Raw genomic sequence first — 24840 nt, forward strand, 5'->3', positions numbered from 1 at the left:
GCACAGTAAAGAGTGCGAATATGTTGATATCTGCTAAATCTTTGTTAACCGTGAAACTACATCAAGGGATCGTAGAGCCCTGTCAACAATACTGAATACATGTAGAGAAAAGTGCAGCTTGCTGTCTATTTGAATTCTGAGGGCCCTTGCATGCAATACACAAGATATCTCTCCCGCCGAAAGCCAATAACAGAGCTTCACTATCTCAAACTTCCTAGTGAACGACATTACCGAAGTTGTGCGTTTCTTTTGTTTTTCCCTGGTTAAACTTAAGCCTGTTGAAAAGCACCATTTTTCAATAGAACCTATTTCACACAATATCAATTGGCAGTCATGTGAGCTTACCACTCTGCGATACAGTTTTGAGGTCACTGGCGCACAGTAAAAGCTCAGAATGCTCAATACACAAGGTCAAATCATTCACAACGCTAAGAACAGCAGTGGCCTAAGGTTAGGACCCTGGGGCACTCCAGCATAAGATATGAAAGGATGAGAAAGGCACTACAATAACTTCACTCGCTTCTGACGATTTAACAGGTAGCTCGCAAACCACCAAAAATAACACGGACATAACCCATACGCCTTTAAATTCGACAACAGCATCTATTGATAAACAGAATCGAACGCTTTGGCCATGTCAAAATACACCATCAACCTGACCCCTATTGGTACGCTATAGCCAAGAAAAGCACAAGTTTGTTTCTACTGATCGTCCTTTCTGAAAACCATGTTGCACGGGCGAGAACTTTAGCTCAAAGCAAAAATTTTGACCTATTGTAAATAACCATTTCCAATACTTCAAAAAAACCACAAAGGGAAACAGGATGAAAATGACTGATATCACATGAGGTCCCCAATTTAATTATCGGGAAAACAAATGCTAATTTCCACTGGGACAGAAAAATGCCAGTTTCCAAGGATATATTGAACAAGAATGTTAAGACCGGAATTAAAATTTCAGTACAGCCCTTGACTACCCACAGTGAGCTTCGGCTTCAGCTTGCGTATTGACTTGAATACTTCTGTTATGGGTGAATATGCTCAGCAATCACACAAAATTGATAGTGGCAGGCCCACCGGAATGGTTGTGAGAAATTTCCACTGAAGTGCTCAGCAAACGCCTCGCATACCTTTTGTGGTCTGGAAAAGAGTATCTTTCGATTTCACTGCTGTCACATTTATCTTTTCCCTTTACTCTGGCATAGCACGCGAAACAGCTGGGATGCTTACTGAAGTATTCTTCAAGTCTCGCTTGATAAAGAGCATCACGAGCGAGCAATTTTTTATGCCTCTGCAAATGGCGAATCTAGTCATTTGTACAGTTTATGATACCTCTGTTTCTTTTGCAGATATTTTAAGTGTGCAGAAAACTATGATGGAAATCTGGGTTTCCTATGACGAAGTAACAAAATAAACATTTTTGCAGCATCTTGAACAGTTGTAAGCAACTGAGCACAAGCCTCAACATCTATTTCATTAAAAGGAGAACCACAATCAGCCATTCAAACAGCTGTACAATCCCAGACCTGATCCTTGACCGTGCATATGTGGATTTCGGGGAAGTGACAAATTTGAGTGATTTCGAGGCAATGACAAAAGGAAAGATGTATCGTACATGATACTGAAAGGAGACATTACTCAGTCCCGCTGGAGCGACGTTGACGTCTCCTGGCCCAGATGAGTTCGACCGCGCCATTCTGATCCTTGAAGACCACTACAAGAGCTCTGTCAACATCACTGCAGCGCGTCACCGTTTCCGTCGACATGCACAAGCCCCAGGTGAGACTGCAGTCGATTACGTCACCGTGCTACGAGGTCTCGTTGGAGCATGCAATTTCGGTGACTTTGCGGACGATATGATACGCGACCAGCTCATAGAAAAAACTACCAGTGAATATTTGCGCAAACGTCTTCTACTGGAAGAGTCTTGCGCTTTCTCGGGCTCTTACCATTGCGAGACAGCATGATCAAGCGACAAGAGAAGCGAAAGAACTTGCACGACACCAAGCACATCACGTTAATGACGAAAACACTTCAAAGATGAAAGAGAAGCACTGTGGCACGTGCACATGCTATAAGAAGCAAACAGAAAGTCATCGAGCCTTGCAAGAGCAAGAGTGTTATCGTGGTTCTTTGGACCACCTTGCGAATAGCCCTCTCTGCAAAGCTAGGACACATAAGTGTTGTAAATGTGGAAAGATTGGCCATTTGGAAAAGGTCTGCAAGTCTCTCCGAAAGTCTGAGAAAAAAGTTGAGCATGTCGCGGAAGACGACAAAGAAACAGCTGACCCGGACGATCACTTAAGTGTTTGTCACATCTGGAGCCGTAAGAAGGGAATTTATGCCGTGTTGGAAATTGAAGGAATTTTGGTATCGTTCCTGATTGACACTGGATCATCGGTTTCAATTCTAGCCGAAGAACTTTACCAACGTCATTTTGCTACTGCATTTCCCCTGATATCAACATCCGTCCAGCTCCTTGATTATTCTAAGTCAGCAATTCCTATAAAAGGATGTTTCATTGCTCCAGCTACATTTCCCGGCCGATGCACTTCTGTTCTTCTGTACGTTGTGCCTGGAGAAACAACCATACTTGGTTTAGATGGTATCGCGGCTCTGGATATGAAGATTCAAGGATTGCCGCTCAGGTGTCTGCTAATGACACAAGAAACTCTTGTGCTACCTCCTGAATTACGTTCAGAGTTCGAGCACTTGTTTGAAAAACAGCTAGGAACTGTCAAGGGTTTCACTCACAAGGTCAGAGTTCGAGCGTCTGTTCAACCAGTGGCAAGCAAGCTGAGACGACTACCACTCGTCATTCGTGGGCAAGTCTCGGCAGAAGTACAAAAATTAGAAGCTCAGGACATCATTGAGCGCGTCGACTCTTCAGAGTGGGTCTCACCAATTGTCGTAGCCAGAAAAAAGGATGGCTCGATTCGCATGTGCGTAGACCTACGAAAGCCAAACAAAGCTATAGTGGTGGACAGTTTTCCCCTGCCACAAACTGAGGAACTTTTGAACAGCCTGGCTGGAGCACAGCGATTCTCCAAACTAGATTTAGCTTCGGCATATCATCAGTTGCCACTAAGTCCAGAAAGTCGTGATCTTACGACGTTTATAACACACGACGGCCTATTCCGCTTCAAGAGGGTTTGCTTCGGACTGGCATCGGCACTGTTTCAGAAGATGATGCATATGATCCTCAAAGGATGCAAATGCGTATTATTTTACATTGACGACATAATCGTGTACGGACGCTCCCGAGAGGATCACTTGGTCAATTTGCGCGCGGTTTTGAAACGGCTCTATGATGCTGGTCTCAGGCTCAATCATAAATGCATTTTAGACGTTGCAGAGTTGACTTTCCTTGGCCATGTTGTCAGCGCCAAAGGGTTATTCCCATTGACGTCATCTATCGAGGCGATAACCAAGGCACTATCACCTACAAATGTGAATGAACTTCGCTCGCTGCTGGGACTTGCAGGCTTCTACTCCAAGTTCATCCCTCATTTTTCTGATGTTGTGGAGCCAATGTGTGCTTTGCTTCGAGGAAATGCGCCTTTCACTTGGACTGCAGCAGCACAAAGCGGCTTGGAGCAGCTGAAAACTCTGATAACGTCTTGCGAAGTTCTTCACCTTTTTGATCCTCAGTTACCTGTGTACGTTACAACTGATGCCTCAGGATACGGATTAGGTGCTGTACTGCAGCAGGATAACGGAACATCACTGCAAACTGTCGCGTTCGCCTCAAGTACTCTGCAACCGCATGAACGGAAGTACTCGGTTGGTGAACGCGAGGCCCTTGCCTGCGAGCACTGGCACATTTACCTGTGGGGCCGACCTTTCATTTTGCGGACAGACCACGCTGCTTTGGCTACGCTCCTTTCAACGAAAGGCACAGGTCACCGTCTGTTAAGGATTGCGCGCTGGTCATCACGGTTGCTGTGCTACAACTACATCATGGAGTACAGGAAGGGTAGCGAAAACGTCGTGGCTGACGCACTCTCCCGGCTGCCCCTAGAGAGTTTCATCCGCGATGCACCCGAAGAAGAATTTATATGTCTTCTGTCCCCAGTAGTTACCATGCAAGAGCCTCAAGAAGCATGTGCCACCGATCAGGTTATCTCTCAAGTGAAGCAGTTTATCACTATTTCTTGGCCTGACAAGAAATCCTTGTCAAAAGAGCTGCTACCGTACTTTCACGTGCGATCTGAACTCTGTTAGCGACGTTCTGTGCCGGGGTGACAGGATTGTCGCGCCTACAACTTTGACACGCCGTCTTATGGATCTGGCCTACGAGTCACACCCAGGAATTAGTCGCACTAAAGCTCTTCTGAGAGAGTCATATTGGTGGCCATGCATGGATAATCACATTGAAGAACTTGTGCGCACATGTGTAACTTGCCAGTCATGCGACAAATCTGCGCGTGCATCTGCAGCTCCAATGCAGCCCGTCACTCTTCCCGAGAAAGCCTGGGAAGAAGTCGCTATCGACATTGTGGGACCTTTCACGCAAGGTTCAGCCGACTGCTGTTCTGCCATTACAGTTATTAGACAGTTTTAGTTTAGCGTGGTTACTGGAATAGCGGGCGTACCGGAATAGCGGGATCGAAATGCGCATGCGCAGAACGCTAAACGAGCCATACCGTTTACCGTGTGCACGCTATTTCTCAGAGTTAACGTTACCGTGTTAGCATGGTTTACGTAGTTTACGTAAAACGTGGCGGCGGTCCCGGCCGCCCGCTTCGAACTGAATTTAGAGTTGCTGTTGAATAATTCACTTCGTTGGTAGGAAATGACTGCGTAAATAGCTTTCGCTTACCTTCAGGCAGGATCGACAATATGTTTTTATGGATAATTTAGCGGAGTTTTCGAGATCGCTTCTCGTTTTGAACGCGCCTAAGCCTAACGAACGAAATTTTCTCCAAGACATGAGCGCCACCTGTCGATAAAGTTGGGAGATAGGCACGACGACGGCATATGGCCTCTGAGATGGGAGGATTTCGGAGGCTATAGTAGACAGCTTGTACTGCTTGTCTGTTTCGTTGCAGATCGACGGACATGTGAACTAAAAATACGTTGCAGATCGACGGACATGTGAAGTAAAAATACAACGCGCTCCTGGCTTCCATTGCGCTGCCTCTCGCACTTTCTGGACGCACACACACATAGACTTAGGTGCCCTATGTATGCGAAATTCAAAGCGTAATGGAATAGCGTCCCGCACGTAAACTACGCTATCACGCTATACTAAAACTCTCTTTCTGCAAAGTTCGTTTGCGGAATGGTAACGCTATTTCCCGTAACCCCGCTATTACGCTAACGCTAAACTAAAACTGTCTATTGACTATTACAGCAAGTGGCCAGAGGTGGCTTTCGTACGAGATGCGACAACATCTACAGTGAAGAAATTTCTACTTGAACTTTTCGCAAGAGAAGGATATCCATGCGGTATCGTTTCTGATCATGGACCACAATTTTCTTCAGTGAATTTTGAAGGATTTCTCACAGAGCACGGAATCATGCATTACAACTCTTCTGTGTATTACCCGCAAGCTAATGGTTTGGTTGAAAGATTTAACAGGGTATTAAAGTCATATATTCAATTGGCCCTGTTAGAACGCCGCGATATGAGAACAGCAATGCTTGATTGCCTGCGAACATATCGCTGTACGCCTCATGCGACTACAGGTGTTGCACCCGCTGTTCTTCATGGACAACCTCGAACCAGACTCGACATTGTGGGATTGCCTGACAAATGTTTCAGCACGGACCCTTCAAAGGCACTGCAGGAGTTGCGAGAGCGCATCAAGAACAAGCAAATCAAGTCGAAGCATTACACCGATGAAAAGCGTGGTGCCATAGAACCCAACTTCGTCGTTAGTGACTACGTGCGGATTAAATTACCTGCAGTTTATGGGAAGCTATCTCCACAGTTTTCTGCGCCCAAGAAAATTATTGAGAAGCGTGGACCCGCCTCTTACTTACTGGAAGATGGGCGTTTCTGGAATGCTTCCAAGTTAGCAGCCGTTCACCGTGAAGCTATCAGCAAAATGAAGTTCGGTACCTCTGCTGTCATGAACTGGTCACCGGCATCCGATTATTCCGCTACTGCAGCTGTAAATCACCCTTCACAACCTGGCACGTCAAGCGCGGATAACTATGAGAATGCACCCTTTAACCATGAATCACCTGCTGCAGAGCGCACGCAACAAGCTTCATTTAATCTGCCGGGATGCGAAGCACGCGTGAGAAGAAGCGCCCGTAACAAGAAGACGCCGAAGAAGCTGCAGGACTACGTTAGGCAATAATAGACAAACAACCACAATGAAGGTAAATGACGGGTATCTGCCTGTACCAGTGTGTCACACATTTCAGACACAAATTGTAGTATCTGTTATTAAATGTACAATATTAACAACACAGTTCCTATTTCATGAAACTGTTGACGCCCATTAAAACCGACAACATCCAAGATAATTTTCAAGCTGTCTTGAAGTCAAGCACAAGTGATATCATGTGTATTGAAGGCAATGGCTTTCAGAAAGTGCACTGATCACGTCCGTTTAAAGCACCTTTTCGACGTCCTTGGTCATCTTCAGAAGCTCCTCTATTTGACCAGAGTCAGTTTTTCCCATTAGAAAGCTAAGGAAACCTTCACATTTCATTATAATTTCACGGCAATTAAAATAAAGAAAAAGACGCATCAAGAACTGTAGTAAAGGACTTGAATGCTAAATATGTAGTGTGTAATCTAGTTTCAGTGTCCCAGCCAGGGAGGACCACATCGGGAACTCCTGTAGGAGAGTTTGCTATTGGGATAGTTGATCTCGATTTCAAAATATTAAAACATGGCCCGGAAACGTGACAAGTGGCTACGCCACTGCCCGCAAGCTAAAGTAATCTCGCATGTGCAGCAACTCGCGCGCAGCGTGCAGTCTCAACGCCTTCCAACGAAATATGAGATATATAGCAACTTCCCGAACAGCGAAAGAGACGCACAGGTGGAGCAAACACCATAGCCAGACAGCCAACCATGTCACAACTAGCTGTTTCTGTGCAGCGCTTCCTTCCAGCATGCTCGCACAAGTGAATAACTACAAAAATACGCGCGATGACTGTTCGTGCAGCGAAACAGCTAGCCCACAGTGAAGCGCACTTCAAATGGGGGCCGTTAATGTTTTGCAGCGCAATATGTGGTTCTGACAGGCAAATATCGGCCGCTGCGCCGAGAAAACCGTTTCGAGACAAAAGAATGCTTCGAGACGTACCCACTGCAGGACTGCTGCTTCCTTGTCTCGGTTCAGCATCGCTGTAAAGGACTACCTAAATTAAAAGCTAGAAACTCAGGAAACGCCCCTTAAAATTAACCATGCCAGCAAACGGAACCGCAGCTGCCGGCCGGTGCACGGTGGCTGACGACGGTTACGAGAACATTTAAATGACCGCGGAGCTGGCGAGGAGAGCGCGCTGCACACGCGCTGCACGCGCATCGCGAGTGGGCGAGGGTACTGCTGTCGGCGGCGATGGCGACTCCTCAGCCTGCCGAGTCTACCATGTTTCGTTTTCTGACTTCTGCAAATCGAGCTAAAAAAAGGAAAAAGAAAGAAATGCTTGTACTTCCCGTACTAAGATGAAAAGGGCGGCTCTGTGCTATAAGCTCAAACATGTAAAGAAGATTTCCCTTTACTTTGTTTTATTTAATGAAAGGGAAAAACCGTAATACACACACGCAGGTCAACGATAAAACCACATATGCAATTATACCGAATGAAACTGGGTGCTCAACATAATCAGCAGCCGCTAGCACTGTGCCTAAATCTTTCGTAGTAAAGCGAGCGCGCACATTAATCCCATCTTGACCGTGCCCAACATGTGACCGGCGGTGTGAGCAAACAGTTTGCAGTGCGTCGCCTAGTTCACTTCTCGTCAGCGCAGGTCCTTGGTATCGTGCATGGTATCGTGGGACTTGCAAGTAGCATTGTCCTGCAGGTGATGGGGCTTCAACTCCACTTCGTAGTTTCCCTTATCATTTCTAACAGCCCTGATCACGTCCGTTTGAAGCACTTTTTCGACGTCCTTGGCCGTCTTCAGAAGCTCCTCTATTTTACCAGAGTCAGTTTCGTGGAGGTTCTTCACGTATTCTTCTTTCACTCTAACCTTCGCCGCCCGTATGGTCTGCGAGTCTCCTTCAAACACTTGCAATATCACACGGTGGAGGCTTTTATACGAGTTCAGAACAAGCGACCTCGTCGAACCGGCGCCGCTCATGTCGAGACGAGTCCAGAGAGTACTGCGCACAAACTCTCGCACGGGCCTGGGCGTGATGGTCACAACAACGGACACAAGCACAGCGTAGGTACTTGTCACACTAGTACAACGCAGACTCTGCAGATGAATAAACCTGACGATAATTTCAGCACAACACCGCACTCTCACGCATTTTACATGTGCCCTGCGTCGGCTGCTAAATTTTTGGCTATTTATGTGACTGCCGTCGACTATTTCGTCCTCGTTGGGGCTTGTTTGTAATTTTACAGCGCTTTATTAAAAGTCGTTAAATTCATGACTGCCTGACACATATGCTTAAATAAGCTCTATTCTTGTATTAAAATAAGAAATATTTTATTTCCAGCTTTATCTTGTGCCACCCTAAAGACCGGTGTCGATAACCTCTCCGAAGCGGTCTGCTGCCAAAAGGGGATGGAAGGACTTTTGCCTTGCGTGCGGTCCCAGTTTTCGTTCGTCTAATTTACATTTGCGTGCGTCCTGAAAAGTCCTCATTGCTACAGTGCTAACTTTGATCGCGCCAACAAAGTGTAGTGGCATATAGCTCGCGTTATTTCTTCTAGTTGGGCATCGCCCGCCGGAGCGAAAGATGATGGTCGTGTAAATCCTACCTCGCATTGGGAAAAGAAAACATGGTAAGAAACGCAGTTTCTTTTTTCCAAAGTGTGATCCTATTCAATCCCTTCCCTGCGCTTGAGCAGTGCTTGAAAAGCGTACGCGGAGCGTCTCGAGAAAGCAGCGCTACGTATTTTCGTTCTTGCCTTAAATTGTACCGGCCGGCTTGCAGTTTACGACTAAAGCGAGAAAAAAAACAAATCTGTTTTCAGGCACTTTTCGGCGTCCAGATCGTGATCACCATGATAATGGCCAGCGTTCTGCAAAAGCTGTCGCCACAGTATTCAATATCCCGGTGGATCATCTGCAAAAGGTGAGAAATGTTCTCCACTCGCGGCTTTGCATCGCCAGTGCTTACCCCAAGACATGTGAAACTTGGAAATTGCGTAGCGCTGAAAGGACATGCATGTATACACATAGCGACGTACGACACACAGCAGTGCGTATCGGTCCTTGACCCTTTAGCGTCATTCGTTTTCCTAGTATAGACCAATTCTAGACCAACCTACTGCCTTTCAAATTTCAACTACTGCCTTGGTCAAGACATGATGTTTTGTTACCTCTTCCTGTGCCGTAATAGGCCTCCCAAGTCTGCCTTTCAAGTAAACCTCGCACGCTACTTTTGCTTGTACACTGCAAATTAGGGATCTGCGAATAGTGATTTTTGAGACCGAATTGAACATCAAATAGTTTTTTTTGAATAATGAACAGCCATTATCACAATTACGAGGGGAAGTCAAACAGTAAATGGACTTTTGAGAAAAGGTACATTTATTTTAATGATAAAAAACTGAAACATACATTAATTTTCAGCATAACCTCCCTGCACTTCAACACACTTTACCTAACGTTTCACAAGTTTTTTGATTCCGTCGGAAAAAAATAAAGTTTTTAGGTTGCAGCTACAACCAATTTTGCACCGCATCAATGACTTCTGCATCGGTCGCAAATCTTCTTTTCTTGAGCGCTTTCTTCAATGGTCCAAACATATAAAAATCGCTTGGAGCCAGGTCTGGACTGTATGGCGGGTGTTCCAGCAATTCGAATCCCAACTCCTGCATTGTTTTGGCTGTCCGTCTTTTTTACTTCCTCTCGTATTGTAAAACGATGTTGACATCATAGTATTGTTAAAATTAGCAAGTTTATGTGAAAACACAGTAGAATATAAAGCGTTGTTTATTAAAAGCACAAATGGAACATTAGGAGCAAACTAGTAGTTTCTTCGCATTCATAGGACTCTTCAGAGAGTGCAAATGACTAATGTAGATATAGCCTGTAAAGTATGGCTACCTAAGCAACGTATCCCTGGGCGGGCGGGAGGATAGAGGGGGTGTATACTGGTAACTGTTCACCTAGTGGATGTGTCCATTTCGTCTGCTGCTGAAGCTCTGACTAGCGGGGCTGGGTTAGGCATCAGGAGGCCACAGGCAACCTCAGCCAATGAGCACTTCAGCACCACACGAAATTGACATTTCCCCTAGGTGGACACTTGCAGTATACCCCCACCTGCTCCACTACCTAAGTCTCCATGTTTTCGGTATATACTATGCCCGCGGAGGTGAAAATTTACTATTCTTCTTATTTCTGGGGTTTTACGTTCCCAAACCAGCTCTGATTATAAGACGCGGTAGTAGAGTGCTCCGGATTAATTTTGACCACCTGGGGTTCTTTAACGGGCACTACAATGCAAGCACACAGGTGTTTTTGCAGGCTTGACCCTCTACATTCTGGAAAGCTCCTTCGATTCACACTGTTTCGACTCCAGAAAGTCTAAGGTAATACCACCCCTCAGTGCATATTGTCAGTGCACTTAAATATGACTCCTTGGTGATTCCTGATATAACCTTTCATACACGGCGTCCACATTCGTGGACGTGACCTATTTTTGCCATTTCTGTGCAGTGGTAGCAAGAAATGGAGCACAAGCATTAAGCTTAGGATAAATTGAACATTCTGATAACTTATACTACTTCCATTTCACTGCTGAGAGATATGTATCGTTACAGAGTACCGCTTTGGTGAGGGCACTACCAGGTTTTACATGATGTTTGACATGGGGCACGTCGGTAGCAGCCTTGAAATATTTTTTTTTTCTTGAAATGCTTGTGGCCAATAAATAACTTGTGTATGTAATTCAAGCGGGTGATTCAATCCTTTTTGTGAAATGTAGCATGACTGACTTTACAATATTCAAATATTTAGTTTCTCGGTAATTATGATGACTTATCATAAAATACACAAAGAGCCCTTCTACTACCTCGATTTGCTTTCAGTGGAGTCTCAAGCACCCTGGCATAAAATTATGTAAATTTCACACATGTATCGACAGTCGATCATAATTTGTGTATGAAGGGGATAAACCTTCGACAACCAGACACAGTCAGTGCCTGGTCAAAGGCAGGGTTTTTCAGGCAACTTCTTATTGCATGGATTGCTGAGAAGTGTTGCTAAAGCACAGTATCGATCTGCTTACTCGAGGATTGCTGCTGATCTGTAATCTGTGGAATCAAAGCCCATTTGTGAATGCAACAGCAAATTTCCTCATAACTTGTGCAGGTAAGCTGGACTTTATAGGTGCACTGAACATGGGTCTGTACAGATGTGTTTGTAAATTCTATTTCTTGGTCCTTGGCCACACACTCAGGCTGTCCAGAAATTCAGCTCTTTCTGTGTTTTTTATAAACTTGCGTGAGTGTCACGAATGCACTGCTTCATGTCACTGTGGCGTAGGCTGATACGGTATCTCCACCCATCGGACGAAGAACTCAAGTCGCTCGCTGGAATTTCTGGAAAGTCTTTCAAGGGAAAGAACAAAAGAGAGAAGTGGAGGTATGCATTATCTTTTCTTTGCCTTTCTTTCTTAGTACACCAGTAAGAAAAATACTATTCTATGGCCATATTTTCTAGCACACAGCACACGAGTTGGCAAAAGCAATGTTGTCATTGATACCTTGTGTGCAAATTAATGCTGTTACAAACCCGAAAGACCGGACTGTATGATGTTTGATGAGATTGGAGTGCATGCAGCCAAGATGTGTATCAAAAACAGGGTATAAAACAAGAGGACATAATTAAGAAGAAGCGTGTGGGCACCTGGTGCATTGTGTGTCTATTCTTAATTTTATTACAGAGCACAGCAATATTATCTACAGCATGTTTGGTTAGTTATTTGTTAGTCTGAAACTATAAAAGGGCCTGGAAGTTTTGGCGGGGCTAATTCTCTTTGGTGCTGTTCCACATCATTCTAAATATGTTCTGGCAGGCTCAGGTAGGCCTCCCTCTACATGTCGGATAATATTGACGTTGAGAGATCCAGTGCCAGCCAGGAATGCCCCTTTGTGGTTGTTCCTTAATTTTTGTTGTTGCTGGCAACATCCTCTTTCTGTGCCTCTAAGCGATTGACTAACTACTAGCAGAAGTACAGCCAGTTTGTCGGACCTTGTTATAGCAAAGTCATATCCAGTACTAAAGGACCTTTTCTATATCCAATGTTTGTTATAAGTATGTTTTCGTAACATGTTGCTATCATTGATATACATTTTGTTATTTACTTTGTTACATGCAATAATTTGTTATATCCGTGTTCCTTATATCAAGGTTTGACTGTATATATAAGAATGTCAAGTCAGCCTTGATGGTACCTAAAGGCATGTACTGAACGCAGTGAAGGTTTGTTTTAATAAGTATGCTTACCCTGCATATAAACCACACACCCAATTGCAACCCTCCGAAATGGGCAAAATAAGGCACACATATAAACTGTGCCAATCATGGCATCTACTAGTGTTTATACAAATGACCTTGTGCAATTACTTGACTAAAAAAAAGCACAGTAACAATTTTGTTTTTTTATGAGATGTACGGCTTCATGCCTTCGCATTGCCACGAAGCTGTGCGGACTTATTTAAAAAAAATAATAATCTTGCACGTACCGCTGCTGTTCTTGGTCATATTTTGCAGCAAAATAACATTTTGTGCTCCAGATCATTCGATATAAGACTTGGTACTCTTACTTGTCGGGTTCGTCAAGACAAAAAATGCCAGGTTGCCTTCGTTTAGGCCTTTTGTTGTAAGTGGTGTCTTAAAAATGGCGGTTATGATGTCACACAGTCGCTTTCATCGTTTTCTGTACGGCAAACCATTGCCCTTGAGAATGGTGTTCGCTACTTGATGGGTGGGCCAATTTGAATTTCTTTTCTTGAAAACCAGCCAAGTAAGTGCCAAGTGTTACATGAAACGATCCAGGCCATAAAATGCAATTTTTCTTTTTTGCAAAATTTGAGCGAAAACACAGCAGTACTAGTAAGGGGAAAATAATTTTTTATTATGTGCAGAGAAAAAACGCACACCTCTGTACAGGCGTTGAGTGCAGAGATCCTTGAAATCAAGTGTTGTGTGAACCATTCTTAAGGTCACTGGTATTGTGCCCTCTCTGCTGCCAAACGCCACAGAAACCGCAATGGCTCTCTGGATGATGGCAAGGACTACGAGGAGTTTCTGGTGCCAAAGAGCATTCCCGTGGTGCTGCAAGCGGCACCGATCACAGCTGAGGAGGCACTGCAGCTACGCTTCTACACCGACTACCAGTGGCTGATGGACTTTGCCGTGCATGCCGTCTTGGTTTATGCTGTCACGGAGGCATACCGCTACTACATCCCCGGCCGCGAGGAGATCAACCTCAGTCTGGTGTGGTGCCTGCTGGTGCTGGGCTTTGCCGTGTATCCTTGCTGCCTTCAGAAAAACGCATGTTGGTCTAGAATGTAGAGCAGGGCCGAGAGAGATCCTGGTAAGGAGTTGAACATGATCTGAGGTGGCAGGTGACTCTGCTGTTGGTGTATGCTCTGTCACCAACTTTGTGAAGGGTTTTTCTTAATGCTTTGTCCTATCTAGTCTGACGGCTACGGAACTTAGCTGCCAAGCACAAGGTCGTGGGTTAGATTCATGGCCGTAGTAGCCACATTTGAGTGATTAATTAATTAATCCACCTGTCTAATTCACCTAGTAAACTTGTTAGACAATTTGTTGCTATGCCTTTCACCATGAATTTGTTGTTCTGCTTTGTTGTACTGTTTTCTCAGACATACACCCTCACTTTTTTTGTAGTGCCCTCTGAGTGGCGATGTAATGCCCTCTTAGTTTAGTAATTATCAAACTGTAAATAGTACATATAGTGCACTATTCATTGTACTATTGATAGCACACTATTTATATCAATAGTACTATCATTAGGGCCTTATTGATAATGTAAAATAATGTGAAATAACCCGACATACCACGCATAAACACTACAACATAAACTTGGCAATGTTTCCCTGTTAACTGAGTAACAGCAGTAACTTAGTGTTACCGCTGGTCAGTTATTCAGGTTTTGTAACCTCCTTGCAATCCTTGAAAACCCTTTAAATTGGAAAAACAAATTCAAGGGCCCTTAAATCTTTCTTAAACGCGCTCCTTCAATTCCTTGAAAACTGGGGTCGGAGGCTCTTTCGAACATTCACAGTAACAAATTGCCACATAGGGGCTGTGTCATGTCTACAGGGAAACAATCCTAGATATGTTCTTTTGAGAGTGTTGCTAAATGATTGCAATGTGGCGTTTCTACAACCACTGACTGGTTTGTTAAAATCACCGTTGCCATCGTGGAGCTAGACAAGGCCAGATCACGCGATGAAGCCATGCCATCATTTTGTTGTTTTGCTAGTTGGTTCACACCACAGCCATCACAGCTCCATTTTCAAGCCCTAGGATCTAGAAATACGTGGAGGAAAGCAAGTTTCATCCAATTCGTTGTAGCACAACGAGTACGTCAAGGCTGAAGTCAGACACTACTAACTGACACTACTAAAGGTTGTAAATATACGCGCTTACTAACTAAATAAGCACGGTGTCACGCGCGCACAGGTTACATGAACACATCTCACTCGATGACCGTGGGCAAATTGACCTTTGCGCTGTCTATTCTCTCGCTTCAACGCGAACGTCGAAAAACACAACAAAAAAAAAACGGCGCATACGAAGCTGCTGGCACTCGGCACACACTTCGGCCACATAGCAGATCGCTTTCAAGATACGGTACCTGCACAGCAACTCCGTCGGCAGCAGCCGCAAGAGCTGAACGCAGCTCCCCACTGTCTCCGTCGCCTTCTCCCTGTGCCCTGTGAGCGAACGAAGTCCGCGCGCCTCCAGCCGCCTTCCTCTCTCGCGTGCGCGAGATTAAGTTGCAGTTACCGCAACCTAATCTCGCGCTTTCACCCGCACACCTGCACACTTTCACCCGCACACCCGCACACTTTCACCCGCACACAGCGTACGGCGCAACCGAAACTTAAAAAAAAAAAAAAGAAAGAAAAACGGATTCCGTTTAAGTGATTATGACGATAGTGCTGAGCTGACCGAAAAAAAAAGCAAGTGCCGCTTTTTGGAACGTTTTGTCGGCCAAGGAAGAGCGAACATGGCCTTCGAGACGAAAAGATAGCGTGCGTTTACTAATCTTGAAGGCTATACAGGGGGCCACTGGTAGCCAAGCCAGCGGAAAATCCAACCTGGCGATCCCCAAGAACGGGTAGCGTGGCTTGAAGCGAGCGATTTAGTCCGGAGAATCGAACATTTGCACCTAGATTCGTCCGAAAAATCGATCACGAAAATGCATTAGCCCTTTGGGAATCCTGACGGTACACTTATGAAGTTCGGAATATCCAACAAGATCGAATTTTTGGAGTCCAAAAAATCCGTCAGCTACTGTATAAAGTCCGTAAAATTGGCAATTCGCTTTGTTATATTGAAATTTCATCATAATGAAATTGAACCTTTTATGCAAATATGCAGTCTCTCATGGATCTCTCTTACAAAAGGCCTGCAAAATGTTCTGAATTATCAGGCAGTCGGAAAAATCAAATTTGGATTAGAAAAAATTTATTTTGTTGAACTTGAGAGTCGGTTACAAAAGATACAGTTTCATGCAGTGCCGACGATATCTTCACATGGGCAGTGCAAAGCAAACCACTCGCTTCCACTCTGCCTCCGCGGCTGATAGTGTCTTCAGCAGTGGGACGATGCTATCAGGAAAAGTGCTGGCAGGGGGGTGCGAATTCGTCTGCCTCTTGCTTCAGCGCATCTCCGAAACTCGAGATTACACAACCTCCAGCACTAAACGTGCGGCGCGGTAAGACAGCGCACATGATGTCACACCATCTCGGCTTACCCAGTCTTGCACACACAGCAGGTTACCTCTAGCTAAAATAGGGCGAGCAGCTAAACAGGGCTAAGCTACACTGACAGCTATACATAGCCACGGACTAGAAAAGGAGGTGTGTGCCAACCTGCCCCGGCTCCCCTCCCTCCCTCGCGCGCTCGATCGCGTTATCATGAGCTCGCTCCCCTTTCCTCTTGCTCACACGAGAGGACTGCTCTCATCAAGCCAACGTCCTCGACTCACCCTCCCATGCTTTCACTCACAACCCAAAGCTTACAGTGTCCGGGCCGCAATAGGATCTTGTCACGGAACATACTGCTCATACGGAACATGATGCTGCTCTGTTTCGGCGGTCGCCCTCGGTCACGCGACACGCTGTTTGAGAGGTGTGTTTAAAGAAGGCTAAATTCTAAGGTTTAATGGGCCAAATCTCAGATATGATTATGAGGCATGCTGTAATGGGGGACTGTGGGTTAATTTCGATCACCTAAGGTTCTTTAATGTGCACCCAGTGCATGATACACAGGTGTTTTTGTATTTTGCCCCCATCGAAATGCGGCCACTGTCACCAGGATCAAATCCAGTGCCCTCAGGCTTAGCAGTGGAACGCCATAGCCAAAAGAAAGCCACCACGGCAGGTGGGTGCGTTTTTTGAGAGGTGCATTTGCAAGCAGCTGCATGTAATTCAACCATTTGACCATCTGCATCCACAGAAGTTTTCATTTATTGCCTCAGTATTCCCTCGAGGCAGCAGAGAAATTCTGCTACACAATACACGAATTGAAATTGTGTATAGATAAACACACTTCATTATATTGAGGTTCAAAACACATTGTGTTCAATGGGCAGGAAGTTATGGGAAGGTAAATACTTTGTTATATCGAGAATTCCGTTACATTGAAGTTCGTTATCAAGGTTTAACTATACTGATAGTCTTTTTTAGACTATCGATAGAAAGGTAAAAAAAAAAACTATGCATGCTATCGATAGTCAATCTGCCAATAGTTTAGCATCACTACCTCTGAACCTTGAGGCGTAAGTTAAACACATAAATGAATGAGTGCTAACTAACTGTAGTAAACTAACAACTAGCCCAGGCACTCTCTTTGGCAACTGGTTGTAAGTATGCACTGCATTCACCCGTCCTCCTCGCCAGACTTTGCTGTCCTTGACACGTGGTTCCTCTTCAGCAAGGTCCTCTTCTCACTGACAGCTCTGTATTTCCGTGGCGAGGAGCCCATTGGGGAACGCTCGCTCTGCCTTGTCTCGGGATTCACATTTTTTGTCCTTGCCATGGTGGCACTGATTGCTGACGAAGACTTCCTCGAGTTTGGCCTACGGGACGGTGAGTGGCCCTAACTGTCTTTCTCTCTCTCTTTCTCTGTTTTCTTCTCTTTCTCATTGATTATAAGCTCAGCACAGATTTCACATTGCAGGAAAGCTTTTTCACAAGATTACAGGACTGGGAATTATAACTTGAATTTATTAGTAGTGGACCATACTGTTGTTGCAAAAGAAGGCGGATGTTATGAAGTGTGGGCCAAGAACGCATTGAGACTAGGCAGTTGCACGCAACTAGCACAACACAACGAAAGATGCAGCCCAGCGGCTGCAGTTGCCTTTTTATTCTTTACTGCTGCTGTCAGAAATCTTGTAGTAAGTGAAGGTCAGAACCTTAGAAAAAATACTTGTAAGTGCCAGAGTGCCCTAGATATTTACTGTAACGTTTGTCCCTTCCTATGAACCAATTTCATTTTTGGTACCCATAAGATACATGCGCCATGACATCAGGATACACTACCTCGCTCCATCAACGTGCGAACGCAGGTGGAAGAAAAGGGCATAGCATTATAGTTACTGTATTTACTCATGTAAGGCCTGTACTTTTTTTTTTTTTCCTCAGAATTTTTATCGTGTTAGGCCCTTGCACGAGGCAGGCTTATGGCTACTCATTGAAGCATCAAACTGTGCAAAGACTGCTACGCAAATAAATGCAACCACTGGAGGCTGACTATGAACACATTTACAGTAGCTGACCGGTTTTTCGGGCGCAGTCTAGTGTGATCTTGTAGCGGCTTGTGGGAATGAGCCAGCACACAAGTATGTGCATGACACTTAGTGAAACTTTTTGTTCCAAATTTTCGCACTCCGTAGTAGGGGTGTGGACCTTACACAAGGGCGGGTCTTAAACAAGTGAATATGCTAATTTATTTGAGCAGCATCATACCTGCACTACACCTGCAAATATAGCTGGGCATCAGGTCGTCAGGTCCGGTATTTCGAGACCAACCCTGGTAGGAAATCAAACTAACCGTCGGACTTGTTGAGTGTCATCAGTTTATGTGCAGTAAACGTGTAGCGGAGTTTCTACGGCTTCAAAAATATGTGTCCATACTTGGGGAAGCCATTTGGCAAGCATAAGGCAAAAGATTGTGCTTGCTTTCTGACCAACTCTCCTTTGCAGCATCTGTGTTGTGATGTTTTGGTGCACACTTGTTTGCTACAGATTAGCAGTGTCCAAGTCAACTAGTGAATGTACACGTTGTTTTTTTTTGCTTTCTTCTTGGCAGCATATAGAAGTTTCAACGAGAGTTCTCACCAGTTTCTTCAAACGCAAGGATTGAGTTCAAGGTGAGCTAGCCTTCACTGTAGTTTTAACCCATGGGCTACCACTGCTGTGCAGTCTAGGTAGTATGAATACCATATTTTTGTACGTATAACCTGCACCAAACATTCAGAAAAGTCAGCAGTAAATTTGGGGTGCGGGTCATATGTAAACTTTACTTTTAAATTTTGCCGTAAACTTTGCCGTGAAGCGCGGTACCCGCTGCAGTGTAGCCACACCTCAAGGCAAAGTTCTCGGTCATTTATTTTTGTTATCTCCTAGGGAATCCTACCCTCTCCCCACCACTGCGTGTTTAAGATTCCTTTTTCCCTTCATCATGGTTGTCCATTCTCCTCCTTTTTACGGGTCGGCATTTTGCGTATTGCGAATAATGCACGCGGCGAACTCGTACATAGCCGGCGCCGCGTGCATTGACATATATGCGCCGGTGACATATATGCGATACGGCTGATAGCCAAATCGCTGTTGCGCCGTGCGAGTGCTGCTCCGGCCGCACTATCATCCTCTGTCGCATGAATGCTAGCTGCGCCTGCGAAGTGGTCCGATTTGCGTCAGATGTCATGTGACTGATTTGTCCGGGATGACATCCGTCGTGTGAATCCAGCTTTATCAGCATCACCAAAGAGGGAGGAACAGAGCTGCTGGCCGATGATACAATGATGTGGACGAGTTTTGTATCCGTGAATGGACTGTTTTTGCAAAGATTTGAGCGTTGTTGCATGAATTTATTACCGCGGGTTATACGCGCAGATATATATATTTTTTCTTTCCCGGCTGTTGTAATTGGGGGTGCAGGTTATACGCGGTGGAGGGTTATATGTGGAAAAATACAGTAATGTCACCAAAGAGACGTTCTGCATGTTCAGGGCAAATTTTCCTTTGCTCTTTTTTTATACTGAAAATTAAACATGCTCATCAGCCCAGTTTAAGTTTCTCTATTCAATCATGAGAAAATGGAAGAAAAAAACGCACACACACATGCCCTGTCATTCTTCTTCGTTTTGTCTCTTGTTTTACATGCCTTTTCTAAAATGAGCTTCTTTCTTTTTCTTTTTGCTTTTTTATTTCTTTAGCTAAAAGGACAGTTTCTCACAGACTACACAAAATTTTCTACCATTTGCTGCGATGCCACAGCAGTCATTTTTGTAAAGCAGATTTCAGTCACACTCTAAAATGTAGGAGCCATTGTGAAAGTGTGTGCTAGTACGCAAATGGCTGAGATCTGAGTAGAGTCAGGATAACCATACATGGAAACCAGGATATCATGTTGAAGGACCTCAAGATAGAGCTGTAGGTGGCGGCATTCTTTGACTGTCTACCGCACATAAACCAACCAAACCAACCTAAATATTGTTTATAGCAAAGGTTGCCACCATTGCCGAGAATTTAAAAAAAATGCACTAAGAAGGAAAGGTGGGGGCACGTTATCAGAAGTACTGTACTGCAACAAACACAATGAAAACAAAACAAAGCAGGTATATGCCGAGTACAAACGTTGCTTGATTGAAATTTATAGAAAGGCTTTATATAAAATGTGATGTACACACTTAACCTTCATGTTATTTTTGTTGACAACAATTTATTTGTGAGGCATAATAGTAGCCTAAGAAAAACAGCAATATGTAGAAGACTAGATGTCAAAATACATAATAAAGTTGTTAGTACAGTTAATTGTGATACATGTTATGAACATTTGCAATGAAAACAAAATCATTCTTTTGTGCACTGACTGAAGTGTTCATTATCACTCTTGTATGCTATTTTATATATATGATGAAGCTGGCTGGTATTGTCGATACAGTTATGCTTGCACTTTCAGTATTTTTTCTTGTACTTGATAGTTTCTCGCTATGTCTGCGTTAATAGAATATATATATTTTTTTCCTTGTGGTGTGTGATTTTGTGCATGAAATTTATGACAAAAGAAGAGAGTTCAGCTAGTTGGTGCTCTTGCTTTTGCTGCAACATTGTTTTTATCGTGAAAATGAAAATATATATTTTAACAGAATAAAGAAAGGGAACAGGGGGACAGGCCAGCGCTCTGTTTTTTCCCCTCTTGTTTTTCTATTAAGATTTATAATATATATATATATATATAAGACATGCAACTATGTCGCATGAAATGCATGTACATTTACTATGCCCTTCTTGCTTGGGCTAGTGACCGTGGCCTGCAGTATAGTATTGAAATAAATAAAGAAATATAGACTAAAATTTTATTCTTAGTATACGACGTGCGTTATTCAAATAATTTTCTTATTTTAATTGATTGTGTTGACTTTCCAGCATAATGTCCAGGAAAGGAGTGAAATAACCATAAATAAATTAATGCTTTAAGGAAAGTTGGAAAGTTTAAACAATTATGAATCAATTTGCTTGCAACAGTACAGTTGCTTTGTGGAGCGCTAGGACACAACAACTGAGGCCAGCAAAACACTAGAGGCAGCTGGCCTGTTTTTATTTCTTGCTCATGCTAGGTCTATGCCCCACCTCTAGTATGCATTACTCCACACTGGCATTGGCAGTTGCGTTTTGCCTTGGACTCATTGCTTACAGCTGAGGGCACTGCCAATAATGCTGCACTTACGATGTATGGACGTCATACAGAGTGCTTCTGAAGCAGCTTACAATGTTTCAATGAATGGAGAACCGGAAAACCGGCAAATGGCATGTAAGTGTCGGGGTCGAACAAGCAGTCAGTGCCATGAGGGTAAAGCCGGTTGTGCCGCTGTTAAACCAGTCAAGTGGCAACCTTATCTATGGCATGCTAGGCAGCAAGAGGTTTTCTAGGTGTCAACACATTTCCTTTCACGCTACGTCGGACTATATTTAGTCCTTTACAGAGCCCTGAAAGGAGATAGATAGATAGATAGATAAACTTTAATTCAAAGATAGTTTTGTCTTGCCCCAATGGGGCATCGCTAATCGTCGGGTCCCCTAGTCCAGGGCTCCGCTGGCTCTTGCCATCTTCTCTGCTCTCTGGATCAGCTTTAGCTGGTCGTCGAGGGCCGAGCTGGACAGTAGTGCCTCCCATTGCTCCCTCGTGGTGTTCGTGTCATGGTGTTCTATGTTGTGTAGCGTGCACTCCCACGTAATGTGGTATAGGGTTGGTGTGGCCCCACACCACGGGCATTCATCCCTGTAGGCTGTGGGGTGCAGGCAATGTAATATGTGTAGGTTCGTGTAAGTGCCTGTCTGGAGCCTATGCCAGGCAGCGGCATCCTCCGTCTTTAGTATTCGATGGGGTGGGGGATATCGCAAGCGACTCCCTCTGTGGTAGTTCAGGATTGCTGAATACTCGGGGTCAACTGGGTCAGGGTCATCAGCAGTCGGCGTGATGAGTGCTCGGTTATGTGCAAATTCTCGAGCTGCTCTGTCGGCATACAGGTTACGCGTGATGGCAGCGTGACCCGGTATCCAAATGATGGTTATGATGGAGTTGTCGTCAGTGTCCTCCTTGGGTATTTGGGCTAGGACTTGTGCCGCAGGTCTTGCGATTCTTCCCTGTAGGAAGTTGCGGCAGGCCTGCTGGGAGTCCGTGAGGATCGTCAGTGGTTTGCTTGCGTGTTGGCCTTCGCGGATGGCTAACGCGATGGCCAGCTCTTCCGCTTCCGTGATCGTGCAGGGGCGGGTCGATGCACTGGAGGTGACGTGGCCTCGGCGGTCGCAGACCACTGCCACTGCCCCCTTTTTCTTCGTTCCGTACATAGCGGCATCCGTAAAACGGGCCGTGGTATTGAACCTGAATGTTTTCTCTATGTATTGGGCCCTCGCTTTCCTCCTTCCGGAGTGTAGGTTAGGGTCCATGTTGCGTGGTATTGGGGCAATGTGATACCTGTCCTGGACGTGACGAGGTATCGTGCAGCTTTCTTGGGTTCGTATTGTTCTGGCTTTGAAGCCCAAGGTTTGTAGGACCTGCCGGCCCGTGTCACTCCGCGCAAGTCTCTGTTGTTGTGAGACGTGAAGGGCTTCTGTGAGTTCACTGAGGGTGTTGTGTAACCCCAGCCCAATAATTTCTCAGTCGATGTACTCATCGGCAGGCGGAGAGCGGTCTTGAAAGCCATCCTCAAGAGCGTGTCGGCCTGTTTCGTCTCGGATTGTGTGAGATGGTAGTAGGGAAGGCTGTATGTGATTCTGCTCACCACCAGGCTTTTTACCAGTCGGAGTGTGTCCCCTTCCTTCATGCCTCTATTCTTCGATTTTACACGGGATATCATGCGTGATATCGCCTTGACACTGGTTTTGAGGAGCGTAAGGGTGTGTGTAGCACGCTGGTTAGACTGCAGCCACATGCCCAGCACCCTGAGCAATGACGTTTCTGGTATGAGGCTCCCGTTAAGGTGTACCTCGATTTTTCGTGGTGGGTCTGTGGGGACTGTGTGGTTACCCCGGCCTCGCCAGACTCGTATGAGTTCAGATTTCTCTGGCGAGCATTGTAGTCCCCGTTGGCTGACGTATTCTTGGATGAGGTCAGCTGCAGTTTGCAGCCGTTCTTCTTTTTCAATAAAGGACCCTGTTGTGGTCCAGAGTGTCATGTCGTCTGCGTAGAAGGCGTGGCGGAGGCCTTCTACGTCCTGCAGTTTTCTTGCGAGGCCGATCATGGCGACATTGAAGAGCGTGGGTGAGATGACTGCTCCTTGTGGTGTGCCCTTTTTGGGAGGGTGGTATACTGCAGTCTGGATCTCCCCAATCTGAAAGGAGACATTGCCGCTATTGCCCGAGTAGAGTTGGGCCCGGCTGTGAGTTGCAACCACGTCTCACTACTTTACTGATCACCGCAGTGTCTTCATAGGCATAAAAAAATGATGAATAAACACTTTATTCAGTGCAAACATGTATGTATATCATTGCGAAACCACACCTCGGCCACAGCTCGACAATGGGCCTAGCCAGGGCAGTGAAGCTTTCGCTATCAACCAGGGTTAACCAAAGCTAAACCACACCAATTTTTTTGTTCAGATGATGCTAACTCTGACTCCCACGTGTGTGTTTATTGAAGGCTGTGTTTTTGACTAACTTGTACCTTCTTCACATTCTTAGTCAGATATGAATAACAAGCTACAAATGCAAAGCATTGTTTCAAAATATACTGTAGAACAACAGCAGTAGCAATCTTGTGGGGTAGTCAGAAGTATTTGTCATCTGTAATTGATATGATTAAACAACACAGCAGTGGGGACCATACGCCGGCGACTTTTTATAAAATCATGCATTTAAAGTAATTCAAAATTTTCAATGTGAAAAGTTAATAGAGGCCTTCCTTTGTCCTTTCGTTTGGTTAGGTCACTCAGCAAATGCTCTGAAATACATAAATCCATATACAAACATATTGTTGGGTTCACATTGTCAATACTGTTTGTCATTTGTCAAACTGTGATCTGGTATTTGTGCATGCATTATCACTAACTTTTCCAAAACATGTAGCACGGCACAGAACATCGAAAGTGTTCATTGTTTTGGAAATCATTAGTAGCTTCTCATCATTTTCCTCTTCAACATTGTCATTCTTTCTCACAGATTCTTGTTATGATGCCACGCAGTAATGCCATCCATCATACACAACTCACAAGCCACGAAGTAGTCATACTCGGTGAGAAAGTCATTAGCAGATAGACCAATGCCAGGTTGCTTCTGGCTTCCAAAGTTTAGGTTTTCAAGTTCTGGTTCCGAAGGCGTGCTGAGGATTGAAAAAGCACATTTGCAAGATCAGTTTGTTATTGTCATTGGTGACATGCAGTCCCATAAGGAGCTGATGAAGGGCAAAAATTTTAAGGGAGATGAACGCTTGGGACTTATTACACAACTTTTTCAAAGGGAGGATAGAAGAACTGAAGCATTCATAGATTGCGAAGTAATGTCTTTATGTCTGCATGTGGTCTGCTTTAATAACATGGTTAGAACACAGAAATATGCCTTCAAATATTGTGGGAAGTCTAATTCAATACAAGCAATGATGACAGGATGTCTTATCGCCATCTATGTAGTGAGGAGGGCTTGTCATAAGCCAAAAGTGAACATCACTCATCACAAGCTGAGGTCACAAACATGCCTTAAAGGGACACTAAAGGCAAATACTAAGTCAAGCTATAGTGATGGATTAGGGATTGAGAAATTGAAG

The 24840-nt window shown here is 44.7% G+C and overlaps 2 protein-coding genes across 6 annotated transcripts in view; one reads left to right on the forward strand and one right to left on the reverse strand.

The window, feature by feature from the left end:
* The window catches only part of LOC119456840 (myosin-11-like), a 69291-nt gene extending 61363 nt beyond the window's left edge, over positions 1-7928 (reverse strand). For all 3 annotated transcript variants that reach the window (XM_049669391.1, XM_049669393.1, XM_049669392.1), the window contains exon 1: positions 7272-7928. In XM_049669391.1, the coding sequence (XP_049525348.1) occupies positions 7272-7310 (39 nt within the window). In that variant the 5' untranslated portion in view covers positions 7311-7928. The remainder of the gene's footprint in view (positions 1-7271) is intronic.
* Positions 1-24840, forward strand: part of LOC119455877 (transmembrane protein 161B) — a 93220-nt gene that overhangs the window by 53806 nt on the left and 14574 nt on the right. Inside the window, exons 1-7 of one of the 3 annotated variants that reach the window (XM_049669394.1) lie at positions 8560-8762; positions 8853-8924; positions 9117-9217; positions 11635-11733; positions 13356-13622; positions 17287-17441; positions 18667-18727. In XM_049669394.1, coding sequence (XP_049525351.1) covers positions 8922-8924; positions 9117-9217; positions 11635-11733; positions 13356-13622; positions 17287-17441; positions 18667-18727 — 686 coding nt within the window. In that variant the 5' untranslated portion in view covers positions 8560-8762; positions 8853-8921. Of the gene's footprint in view, positions 1-8559; positions 8925-9116; positions 9218-11634; positions 11734-13355; positions 13623-17286; positions 17442-18666; positions 18728-24840 lie in introns of those variants that run through there. The other 2 variants (XM_037717392.2, XM_037717391.2) reach the window with 2 other exon arrangements.

This window comes from Dermacentor silvarum, chromosome 6, assembly GCF_013339745.2.
Source record: "Dermacentor silvarum isolate Dsil-2018 chromosome 6, BIME_Dsil_1.4, whole genome shotgun sequence".
Lineage (NCBI taxonomy): Eukaryota > Metazoa > Arthropoda > Arachnida > Ixodida > Ixodidae > Dermacentor > Dermacentor silvarum.